Here is a 13,510-nt window from a genome sequence, read left to right as displayed (position 1 = left end):
AACTATGAATGTACAGGAATTAATCAGCCTTCCCCAAAAGTGAAAGGAAACTGAAGTGTCCAAAAAAAAAATGAAAATACAGGTTAACCTGCAGACTGCGCACAAAGAGGTTATAGACTTTTGAGCTGTGAGGCAATGGTAGTGACTACTGCACTGACAGTATACTTATAATACCAATTATTTACAACAGTTTTATTTTTTCTCCAATTATTATTTCATAGACATGCACACAAAATCTAAAATGTAATATAAACTTACTGAAATTAAAATGAAGTATAATCTCTTTGACATTTATTTGTAACTTTGAATAAAATTGTTTATCCTGTTGATTTCCTCTATTTATAGATTAAAACAGTTTCTTAGCAGTATGTCATTTTTACAGGAGTAGAAATTTGTAGAACTTTGAAACTAGTTTTTTCTTTCTCATTTCTAGACAGATAAAGGACAACAGAATCATTTTACACAAATGTTCCAGATCTTGAAGGCAATGGGGCATACATGGGCAGAACAGTAAGCACAAAAAATAGCCCAATGTAAATTGTATACCTGGAATTAAGAAGTCACTCGATGAAAGAGCCAATTCCAACCCTAAATGTTGCAGACATTTAGCTCAATGTTTCATTTTTAGTTATTTTAACACTAGAAACTGATTTTTCTATCTGTCAGAATGTAGAAATACATTGTTTCTATAAGTTTTCAAAGTTACATATGATTGTGAAAATCATAGGTTTTTACTTGCTACAAGGTAAGGAGCTTGTCAAAGCTGTTTTAAATTATACAGACTAGTCACATTCACTTATAATCATACATTGCACATCATATTAATCATGTCCCCGTAGAACTGATTTTTCTTTTTTTTTATGCATTTTACTTCATGGTGTAATAGATGATGGCTTTTCTGTTCTTTCTTTTTTTTCCTAACTGTAGTCTTTACCATGTTCCATTTGGGATTGTTCAGGGTATGAAGACACGAAAAGGAGATGTGGTTTTCCTAGAGGATGTTTTGGATGAAGCTCGCTCAAGAATGCTGCAAAATATGAGCATTTCAAAAAGTAAGATGTGCCATCACAAAAACTAAGACAAAAAATCATAAACAATTGAGAAGTGGAAGGCTAGATATAAACCAGAAGATATATAATACTGGGAGCAAACACTGAAGTTATACTGTGAACGAATTCACAGTCTTGGACACTGAACTGAATTCCATGCGATGTTATAAAGTGTAGCATCTGTTACTTGATGCATAGTGTCTTCTGGGAGACAGCCTCTAGCAATAGTGCACACCATCCTAGCAACACAGTAGAAAATGACAAAGTTACAGAATGGCAATGTCACATACTTGAAATTAAATAAAGTTTTTACACTGGTTCATAAGTAACAATATACATATTAGACTTGTATTAATATCATTTTAGGTTAAAATGTTCCAATGACCCACAACAGAACAATAGGAAAAATGTATTTAAAACGAGATGTCTTAACAAGGTGTCCCAATTCATAACAACAATTCATGTTATTTTAATTAACATCTAACTGGTTGGTAATAATGTTTATTTTTTTTTCTTTCATTTCTAATGCATCAGCATATATTCTGCAAAGACAAAAGGGCATCACAACCCAAAATTATTAAACTTATTACTGTGTTTTATTGTTTTAGTTTGTGTTCTTGTAGTAGTGTATTCTGAAAATATATAAAGACCCAACACCTAGGTGTAAGCCATAGAACAGGGAATTGAACATTTCACGGGTAACAATAGTATTTCAAGTAAAATATAACCTTTTGTTATACATCTAAAATTAGCGCTGTGCCCCCGTACAGATGAATGATGGTTCATAGAAACTTATAAACTTGTACTTACATAGCCATTTATCAGCAAAATCAGTTTTACATCAGTAACATGTCAGGTTATATACAATCTTGGAAGAAATAAGTGACCATTACTATAGTAAAGATTAGGAAGTCAAACTGTCCCATGAACAAAATACTATTGTAACTCCAGTTATCCATATATCCACCCATCAATTTTTTAATACTATTAAAAAACACTTTAGGTTCACTGAGAGCAAGGCAGGACCCAAACTTGGACAGGGTGCCACTCTATCACTACCTTGAGTGTAGAGGAATAAAGGCTTGATCCACGACACCACTGCTGCAGCCCCATAAAATTGTTCATTTCTAAATGCAGCTAAACTCTGCCTTTTGTTGAACACTACACAAATTCAGACTGGTTTTAGATCAGTGTGTGGTCCATCTGTATTAGCCAGCTGACCAACAAGTGGTGATCATTTGACAACTCAGCACATCTGTTTAGTTGAGACTTCAGAATGTACATTTTCAGTCAGATGACATGTCTAAAAAGATGATCATTTATCTTTGGTCCAGTGTTTTCTGGAATCAAGTACACTTGGTGCCACATTGTACTTAAACATGGTGTTTGTTTTAGGCAATCTGTGGTTAGTATAGAAATCCAGTAACAATTCAGCATTTGAATTTAGATCAGGCAGGCCATTCATACCCATCATAACCCTCCAGTTATCTCTGTCTTTCCCTACCAGAACATTAGGTTTTTCAAAAAGGACCATAGAGCCAAACGGTAATACTCTAGAACATCAAATCAATTGCCTCTAAAAATGGCCAGTTACTCTGAATAGATATTTAGTGCATTTACGCAAACAAAGTTACAATGAGGACTCCCTCTCATCCACAGGAAAAAAGTCCCAACTGTCCAGAACCCACTTGAGAGCTAGTTTAGCATTGCTACTCCAACTAGTGTTTTATTTCCCATGAAACAACTCAACACTAGGAGAAGAGACCATCTTTGATTAAAATGCTTGACCCAGAGCTAAAGTTTTGCATTGCATTGAATCCAGTTTTATTAGGTAGTATTTGAGAGAAGTTGTATTATTTGTCCCAAGAGCCAGTTTCCATTGCCTAGTTCTAGTATGCCTTAGTGAGTTTCACTGAACCTATCATTCAGCTGGCTTTGCATTTGAACCTCATTCTTTGTCTTGTGGGTAATAAGCCAACATGGAAAATCCACATAGCAACTTTTTTAGGCTGAGCCCAAACAAGTTACATGGGTCACCTGGCCACCAGGTACTCACCGGTGAACACTACTCACAAGCCAACCCCATGAATGAGTCCAAGTATCCCTGTTGCAGGCAACATTCTTTTTGATTTAATTATAACATTCATTAGGGAAAGATAAGGGTTTGCTGTAGTTAACCAGGTCAGGAAAACATATCTCCAGACAATGTTGACCTAAGACTTACTGAGGCACACAAATCCCATTGGATCTGTTCTGAATTTAAATACTGATCTGGCTCAAACCGTTTTTTCAAGCAAGACAAATAAAAAAATTAAAATAATGGATTAAAATGAAGGATGGAAATATTTTGGTCATTCATTTGTTGTAAGCCAACCTAGGTACTGTATTGGCATATTCATACTGTTTTAAATCATTCTTCTTCCAACCTGCCATTAGTTTTAAATACTACATCTACAATACTACTTGCAAATATAAATGTCCAATATTTAAGTCTTCATGTGGACTATGTTTAAAGATTTTTTTTAACATACAGTATAAAGCTGCTATGACCTTCAACCCACTTTACATTTACATTGAAATCACAAGATGCAATCCTTTTACTGTTGTAAGCATACAGAAAATAATATAGCATGTAGTGTATTTAGCTACGTGGCTCCAGAATCAATTGTTTAATCTGTGGAAAGACCCATCTGCTTCAACATTTAAAATGCTACTCAATTTGTACCATTCATTTTGAGTTACTGTTTTCCCTCTAACATTTTCCTATTCTTTATACACTTAACACCTTAACCAAAATTCTTGTCCTGCCTTATTGCTCAAGATGTGAAAGTGATCAAGAAACTGTGGTTTTAACTGTAATAGCTCTTAATGTAAGCATCAGACCATCAAGAGTCTGACACGTTTGCTAGCTTATACTATAGTCTGTTGCTAAGTTCCTAAGTCAGCATTTAATTATTGTACATTTTACATTTGTTAAAATTTAAGCACAGCCAAGCTGTGTGACTTGCTCGGGGTCAGCCAAAGGTGGGTTTTTAACCAGCAACATTGTGATTTAAAGTCCAGTGCTTTGCCACACCACCAAACTACCTGCCTAAAGCAGCCACACTTTAATTTTATATATTACAAAAGCCAAGGGTTTATTTTGTCCATAATGTTTCCTTTTCCTCAGTTTCCAACTGTTCCCTTAATCTTCATGTTTGAGAACATTAAAATAAAGTATGTGGAACTTCTTAATTTTTTATTACTATTTATATACTGTATATGTTTATTTAAATTTGTAAATGTTGCATGGGGTTGTTTTCTGTTATTTTCTTTTTCTATTTTATACTTATAAATTAGTGCACGTGTGCCAAGTCTGTCATCTGAGGAAAAGCGAAAACCAAACTAATAGGTTTAGATTATGAAACTTTTTTTAGGCATACCGTTTAAATTCTTTTAATTTTTGAAGAGAATTGTTCCCACACAGATGTTTAATGTTGCCCTGTAGCAACTGTGTTATAATATGCTACATTCAGATATATTGAACCATTTTTTTTTCTTAAAGCAACCAAAAACTTGGATGACCCTGAAGAAACAGCAGAGGATGTTGGGACCAGTGCTATTATTATCCAGGTAAAAACAATTTCCATTAAACATTTATCATTTTCATAGGCTCAACTATTCATTCTGTATAAATATAAAAGTGACATTTGTGGACAATATCTAGTTGGAGGTCATGATATAAAAATGATGCTTGATGACTCTTATTAAAGTTTTGCATTAAAATATTTACTTAAATTACAATAATAAGTGGTCTCAAAAGATTAGTAGGTATGGACCATATCAATCTATCCATTTATTAATTTTCTAAATTATCCTGAGCAGGGTCATGGGGAAGCTGTAGCCTAGCTCATCAAGCATAGGGCTTAGGTCACAAGGCAGGAACAATCTCTGGAAAGGACATCAGTCACAGAAACTTCAAATCAGAAAGCTTGACTCCCCAAGCATGGTGCATATAATGAGTGGCTTAAAAAATTGCAGATTTGTTTAATTGTTCAAATTACATTATTTTCATCACCAAATGTGACACTGTAAAAGTCAATGTTGTAGTTAACTTAGCTGAAAACGAGTACTTTATTACAGTGAAGATCAAATCAATGTGCTAACTTGTACTGTGTTTTACTTTGTGAGTAAAAAGTAGTTATAAAAAAAAAAAAACATAAGTAGGGTTTGTACAAATGCATTTTGTATCGTCATTCACTATGACAGTGTTTCTCAACCACTGTGTTGCAGGTGGATTGCAAGTTGCTATTGTTTAAAATGGTAGTGGGTCATGAAGTGGGTTGCTGCTCTGATACATTCATTCAACCCCTCTCCCTGCTCTGACAATTGTGCTTGAATTAACAATAAGGAAACCATCACCTCCCAGGTTCTGATGAACATGCTCAAATTATCAAGGGGGACAGTGGGTGGCGAAGACATTTACATTCAATGGGAAAAAGTGGGTTGTGACGCCAAAAAGGTAGAGAAAACACTGCACTCTGAAATGTGTTGCTTAAAATAAAGCTGATTAGGTACCTATACTTTTTAGCACTGTGTAGGCTTGGCCTGCCCCAGCATAATTGTTAATTGCTGTTATTTTTCATTTCAGCCTGCCAAACAACAATAAAAACGTAGACTAAAGCAATTTCTGCAGCTGTAATGCATGTCTTATGCAAAGGAAAATAAGTATATAGTGAGTCATCTGTCTGATGATTAGGCTTTATGCGTGATTTTGTATTCATTATCACAGTCTATTTCTAGTGATTTTTTTGAGGATTTGCATAATTAAAGCAAAACTTAACTGTTGGTCCTGATGACTTTTCATCCTGTATTCTTAAAATCTGTTTAGACCAGCTAGTACCTGTTTTTACAGTGATTTTAAATCTTTCACCACAATTATAAATACTGCAAAAAAATTACTTTGACTTAAGAATATTCATCATGTTCCAAACGGTGTTACATGACCCACATTAATTCTGTGGTTGACATTTACCATCTTATTAAAGAAAGAAACATCCTCTAACAGGACAATTCAGTAATCAGGCAGGAGAAAAGCTGTTCATTGTATTTTTTAATTACTCCTCGGCAAAATGCCTTGGAAGGAGCATTCTTCAAAAGCAGTCTGTTACAGCATGGTCATAATGATCAGAATGGTCAGAGAAACGAAGGATAGAGGTTAATTTTATAAACTGTTGAATATACATACAGTGTCAATCAGTGCATATATTTTACTCTGGTTGGTTGATTGGTTTACACCCAAATGATTTATATAAAATAAAAGTCTATTATATTATATTCTTAATATATTCTTATACCTTTTGAGATGAGACATCACTCTTGAAATTTCTGTGCATATAATAACTGTCCATTCTAGTTTATAGGACATCTGCTGATTTCTTAGTCATCCTTCAGTACATTTTGTATATTACATCAACCTTTCTTCTGGTACATTCTTTATTTACTTGACCATCTCAGTATTTTTTCTAAACCAATTGTTATATTTCAATGTACATTTTGTTGTTCACTTGACCTTTATTTGGTTTCCCACATTTATTAACCCTTTAATATGAATGCTATGTTACCCTAAAATGATTCTTCCACAATTCTAATTCTCAACAAATCTCCTGTTTCTTTATTACAAGTTTGCATAATTATAAATGGCCCCTCTTGCATCTGTGATTATTATTATCAGTTCTTGAGAGCTATTTAGTAGGTGATTTGCATCATCAGAATACATCTAAAATATTTATAGCTTTATTTTTGCAGTTGCAGTAAAGGCAGGTTAAATAATATTTTTCAGCATTACACAGTATATCAGAGGCTAGAATTGAACCTCAAATGTATATTCACTTGGTCCTAGTGCCTTTTATTGAAAGTTTAGAAAGAGTTGTGACTTGTACAAGTACGAAGTGTAAAATACCTATTGCTGATGACACTTGAGCGTTCTGAGTGTTTTTTTCTTGTTTTTCTGCAGTCACCACTGTTTAACTTTTTTTTTCCACACAGGATGGATTTTGACATTTTTGAATATTTTAGAATATTAGTGAAGCACTATCTCTCCCAACTAAACACATATTATCTGTTTACTAATTACACTTGTATTTTAATCATTGCTCATTTCCATATTTATAATTCTTTCTGTAAATTTTTCTGCAATACACATTAAGCCATCTGATTTTTAAATACTAGGATTGGCCTTTTCATCTTTTTTAAATAAAGCTGGTGACATTTGCAACTTTCAGGATATTACAGTGCATCTAGAAAGTATTCACAGCGCATCACTTTTTCCACCTTTTGTTATGTTACAGCCTTATTCCAAAATGGATTAAATTCATTTTTTTCCTCAGAATTCTGCACACAACATTCCATAATGACAATGTGAAAAAAGTTTACTTGAGATTTTTGCAAATTTATTAAAAATAAAAAAAAACTGAGAAATCACATGTACATAAGTATTCACAGCCTTTGCTCAATACTTTGTCAATGCACCTTTGGCAGCATTTACAGCCTCAAGTCTTGTTGAATATGATGCCACAAGCTTGGCACACCTATCCTTGGCCAGTTTCGCCCATTCCTCTTTGCAGCACCTCTCATGCTCCATCAGGTTGGGTGGGAAGTGTCGGTGCACAGCCATTTTAAGATCTCTCCAGAGATGTTCAATTGGATTCAAGTCTGGGCTCTGGCTGGGCCACTCAAGGACATTCACAGAGTTGTCCTGAAGCCACTCCTTTGATATCTTGGCTATGTGCTTAGGGTCGTTGTCCTGCTGAAAGATGAACCGTCGCCCCAGTCTGAGGTCAAGAGCGCTCTGGAGCAGGTTTTCATCCAGGATGTCTCTGTATATTGCTGCAGTCATCTTTCCCTTTATCCTGACTAGTCTCCCAGTTCCTGCCGCTGAAAAACATCCCCACAGCATGATACTGCCACCACCATGCTTCACTGTAGGGATGGTGCCAGGTTTCCTCCAAACGTGACGCCTGGCATTCACACCAAAGAGTTCAATCTTTGTCTCATCAGACCAGAGAATTTTCTTTCTCATGGTCTGAGAGTCCTTCAGGTGCCTTTTGGTAAACTCCAGGCGGGCTGCCATGTGCCTTTTTGCTAAGGAGTGGCTTCCGTCTGGCCACTCTACCATACAGGCCTGATTGGTGGATTGCTGCAGAGATGGTTGTCCTTCTGGAAGGTTCTCCTCTCTCCACAGAGGACCTCTGGAGCTCTGACAGAGTGACCATCGGGTTCTTGGTCACCTCCCTGACTAAGGCCCTTCTCCCCCGATCACTCAGTTTAGATGGCCGGCCAGCTCTAGGAAGAGTCCTGGTGGTTTCGAACTTCTTCCACTTACGGATGATGGAGGCCACTGTGCTCATTGGGACCTTCAAAGCAGCAGAAATTTTTTCTGTAACCTTCCCCAGATATGTGCCACGAGACAATCCTTTCTCGGAGGTCTACAGACAATTCCTTTGACTTCATGCTTGGTTTGTGCTCTGACATGAACTGTCAACTGTGGGACCTTATATAGACAGGTGTGTGCCTTTCCAAATCATGTCCAGTCAACTGAATTTACCACAGGTGGACTCCAATTAAGCTGCAGAAACATCTCAAGGATGATCAGGGGAAACAGGATGCACCTGAGCTCAATTTCGAGCTTCACGGCAAAGGCTGTGAATACTTATGTACATGTGCTTTCTCAATTTTTTTATTTTTAATAAATTTGCAAAAACCTCAAGTAAACTTTTTTCATGTTGTCATTATGGGGTGTTGTGTGTAGAATTCTGAGGAAAAAAATGAATTTAATCCATTTTGGAATAAGGCTGTAACATAACAAAATGTGGAAAAAGTGATGCGCTGTGAATACTTTCCGGATGCACTGTAGGAATTTCCTCATTATATAACATTTAATGAAAACTACACTTTATGGATTTACTTTATGGATTTATGTTCCTGATAAAACTTGCACTGGTGCAAATTTGTGACCAGACTTGCTTTGTAGCAGATGGTTTTCAGATGCCTGAAAAAGTGCAATGAAAACTTTGAGTGCAGCATATAAGGGTAAAAGAAGCAATTAAAATTTAACCCAAGGAAAAATGTATTGCCTTACCAGCAACTCCTGACATCTAGTAAATGGCTAGACCAAAACCTTGAGAACAGTCAAGCAAAAGCTGCAAATCACTATATTGTTGCTTTTTAACTATACAGTGTCACCCCATGGTTGACAAATTCTGATGCTATACCTTGCACCACTCAGAGTCCTTGTTTATAGTTTTAGAGAGCTGTGTGCTGACTTGTCTGTGATGATAAAGAGTGTCATTGCTGTGAACTGCATAATTCAAATTCACAGCACTAATGTATGGTATGGATTTTCAGATGAAAATAATGTTTCAACTTTCAACAGGTTTTTATTTTTGTCTTTAAAGAAATACTCCACCGAAGAATATTTTTTGATGTGTTGCTTTTCCCATGTTCTTTGTAGTGGGTGCTGAGAAAATTTTTTAATCTTCTGTTCATACAGAATGTAGAGAAAAAAGTTTGACATAACAGAACTCAATGGTGGCCAGTGCTGTACAAATACACTGTGAAAAATGAAAAATTGAAGAAAAAAAAAGAGACACTTTCTCACATATGAAAATATACACTGTGGGCCATGGATGGATGGATGGGCCATAGCTATGTAGAATTGCCAGTCAACCAAACCTGGGCAACTGTGGTTTGTAGGATAAAATTGTAGTATCCAGAGGAAATCCATAAAGACAAGGAAGGAATAAAAAAAACTCAACATATTTCTCAGATAATGACTTTGTCATAATGCTACACCATAAATTATGCTCTGCAAAAAAGTCTATTATGCTAACAGAGTGTATGAGAAGTCAGATAAGGTTTGAGATAAATGCATTGCACAATGTTCATTCCCTAAATTATGAAATTTTGTTCTTGCATGTTTATATGATTTTGATGCCCTACAGTACTGTAGTGGTAGAAGCATTTTAAGTATGTTTAAATTATGTTGATTAAAGAAAAAAAGATTTGTGGCTTCACACTATGGTGTTACCCACCCTCTAATGCTTCTCATATGTTCTAGTTATTCCTTCTATGCCATGCCATACTTGCTCCAATTGCCACGTAAGTCATATTTATTTTTTGGTGATTCAACCGTATTTACTCTTAAGATAGCCTTAAAACATAGTTTATATATTAGAATTCTTCTTGCATTACACATAGCTAAAACTTAGCTGTTGATGTTTTTACTGTTTACCTATTGATAAAGTTGTTTACACTTAAGTGAAGGTACTGTATATTATACCACTACGGTAATAACTGGATTTTGAACTTTGTAACAGACAAACCTGAAGTTGTAAAAATAGGAAATAAATTTTCAGACAGCCTGCTTTTAAACAATGGAGTTCCTTAGTTCTGTAAATTTAGTTAATTACTGCATACTTTATTCACAGATGACTGTAAAACCAGTATCTAACATTATGCATTATCTGATAACACTGTTGTAGTAGTCTGATTAGCAGCAAAAGTGAGTCTATGTGGATGGAAATTAAAAAGTGTTAACAAAACTAAATAAATTATTATTAAAATAAAGAGATGATCACTCATCATTACTGATCATGTAACGATTAAAATAGCTAATTGTTCAAATGGTTCAAACTGAGCATATCCTAAAGAAGGTTCATCAATAGCAGAACTGTAACCAGAGCTCTGTACCTCTATACTTTTTAGGGAATATTATAATTCGAGGCTTCACAGTTTGATATGAGAACATATCAATTTATAATCGCTGGGTCTTTTAATATAAGGTCTCCCTGAAGAAGAAAATCACTTAAGTGTTCTGAACACCTGCTGAGTTTATATACAGTATATCATATATTTCTATATAAAACTTTTTTTTTAAATGGTCAGCCAAATGTTTTTATGACTTAGTTACATTGGATACAATGTAATTTCCCTTCTACCAGGTTGCAAGAAATAACTTTTGTTTTCTTTTTGAAAATACTGTTTTGTGATATGTTTACTGTATAGCACTGGTTTTCAACCTTTATAGCCTCTGGATGGACCCAGTTTTACCTATTAATTGCAATGACAACCCTATCAGGGATTCCCATAAAACAAAGAGGATAATGTTCTCTCTTGTTGAAATGATTGTGACTATTATGGTGATCACATGTCCACTGTAGCCTTATGCTTCTTCTCTTAGTTGACAATACTGGAATGTGGCATGGTGGTCTACTACTGTTGCCCCACTGGTTGATAATCCTGTTCAACCAGAAAGAAAAATGCACGAAACACTTGCTTGAAGTTACTTTGACTGTGTTAGGATTGTTAGTGCCAGATGTGATGGTTACGCATATTGGAAACAGCCATCCTCCTCTATATTTCACATACTACAATCTCTGGAGTTTACTGAGAATGTCAGGATAAATTAAAACAGTGAGGAGTAGTTATATGGCCAAAACACCTTGTTAATGTTAGGCACTCTCAATCTAACAAAAGGCAAGAAATGGAACATAAACAGGAAAAGTGATTGATTTAACTTTGCATAAATGTTGTCTGATCTGGCAAATCCCAATTTCTGCTGTATCATTCAGGTGGGGTTTTCAGAATGTGGTTGTAAAGCAGTGGTTCTCATCCTTTATGACCCAGTTTAACTTATTAATGTTCATTAACAACCCATATGCAAAAATCAGATTTTATATCCCTCTTGGTGATGCTATTAGAAGTATAATCAAACTGCAGGGTAAAACAAGCTTGATTACAAATAGGAATTAATATACAAGTAGCGCAGCTCTATCACTCACTTTGGTGCAGCATTGGGGGTGGGAGGGTTTTGTTGCACCATGAGCAAGTCAGTTGCTGAAACAACATATCAAAACACTAACAATTACACAAACAAATATTAAAAAACAGAAACATCAAATCGTGATTCAGGTTTTGTGCACAATCAGCATTTTTATAGCTTAGGGTGTGATTAACTGTGTGAAACACTTCAGTCAACTCCGCAGCTGTTACCTGGAGAGGAGGAGTCATTATTCAGATTGAAAATGTGTATAGGTTATGCTTTTAAGTAGCAAAGGATAGACAGTAAAAAAACTCTAAATAGGCTTATTTATTAGTCACTAGAATAATGTTACACAGTTATGTTGACCTCCTTTGTAAGTAGCTTTAGATAAAAGCATCTGCTTAGTAAATAAATATAAATTTAAATGTAAGTATGTGTAACTATCTTAACCTTCAGCCCCAATGGAAGGAAATATTATCATGATCAGTTTGCATTGATTATGGCCTAGTTTTATTGGTTACAGTATAATATAGGCTAATGTAGGCAACAGTAGGTATTATACAATTAATTAAACAATAACATACTATATATGCTTTGGGGAAGTGTCATCTGCTCTCTAACTGCTGGTACATGGGTAGCTCCTGCATTATCAGGTTAGATATCCTTCCATGGGTGACCAAAAAAAAACTTAACGGCAAGCGTATTTGTCAGTAGGGACAGGGCTGACACACACTGACATTCTGTCTCCCACTCAGACCTGCTTTGTGGCAGATTTGTTTTATCAGAAATCATTACATGTAGCGTATTGTACTGGATGTTCCGCTATACTGCGCAGTGTGACTGTTTTTATTTTCCCCCATCAATGTGTGAACACAGCACAATGAGAAAGATGACGCTGATACGCAGTGCTTATGCATCTGCAACATTAGTGCAACATGAAAATGAAACTTGTTCACTCTGCTTGAATCACTGGTTTGATTTTAATTGTTCTCATTGTTATTCTCTGTACTTTGAAGAAGTTGTATATATATGAATCGATGTGTATAAAAATACAGAACAAATAAAATCTTTTATTATATCAGTATGGTACGTGGCATTTTATGCTCCAATACTGAACAATCCTGTATTGTAAGGGATGGGTGACTGCCCTACTGGTGTGTGTTAAATGAAGTTCATTATCATGAAACAACATAGAAAACAATCAAGTGCCAGTTACCCACTCCTGCTTTGAGTTCATTTGGCTCTGCTTGATTACGTGTGAAGGGTGGTCAAATTAACCAGATTAAATTACTGTAATACATTTAAGGATTGCATTAAAAAATTAATTTGCTGAAGTTTTAACATGATAATCGTACACATTAATGGCTATTAATCAGCAGCTGTAGTTACTTTTTTTTTTTACTGTATTTTTATACCATGTGTAAAATGTATTATGCTTATTCTAAAGTTCTGAAATTATATTTTTGTTGTAATTTTTTATTCTATTTAAGTGGTTTTAGGGCATTTACTGTATGATTATGTTGTGATCACTTACGTACATTATTAGCATGGCTTTTTGTCATGTTCAGCTAGAAGAATCCCAACCTACCTTCTTGTAAGCAATTGGAACAGGAAGTCCTGTTTCACTTAAAATGAGAAAAAAAGAAAAAATATCTTTGAG

General features: G+C 35.1%; 1 protein-coding gene across 1 annotated transcript in view; it reads left to right on the top strand.

The window, feature by feature from the left end:
• Positions 1 to 13,510, top strand: part of rars2 (arginyl-tRNA synthetase 2, mitochondrial) — a 119,083-nt gene that overhangs the window by 89,631 nt on the left and 15,942 nt on the right. Inside the window, exons 13-15 of the mRNA XM_028797531.2 lie at positions 434 to 510; positions 928 to 1,052; positions 4,594 to 4,661. Coding sequence (XP_028653364.2) covers positions 434 to 510; positions 928 to 1,052; positions 4,594 to 4,661 — 270 coding nt within the window. The remainder of the gene's footprint in view (positions 1 to 433; positions 511 to 927; positions 1,053 to 4,593; positions 4,662 to 13,510) is intronic.

This window comes from Erpetoichthys calabaricus, chromosome 3 (assembly GCF_900747795.2).
Source record: "Erpetoichthys calabaricus chromosome 3, fErpCal1.3, whole genome shotgun sequence".
Lineage (NCBI taxonomy): Eukaryota > Metazoa > Chordata > Cladistia > Polypteriformes > Polypteridae > Erpetoichthys > Erpetoichthys calabaricus.
Note: the sequence above shows the minus strand (reverse complement) of the source record. Positions and strands in the feature narration are given on the sequence as shown.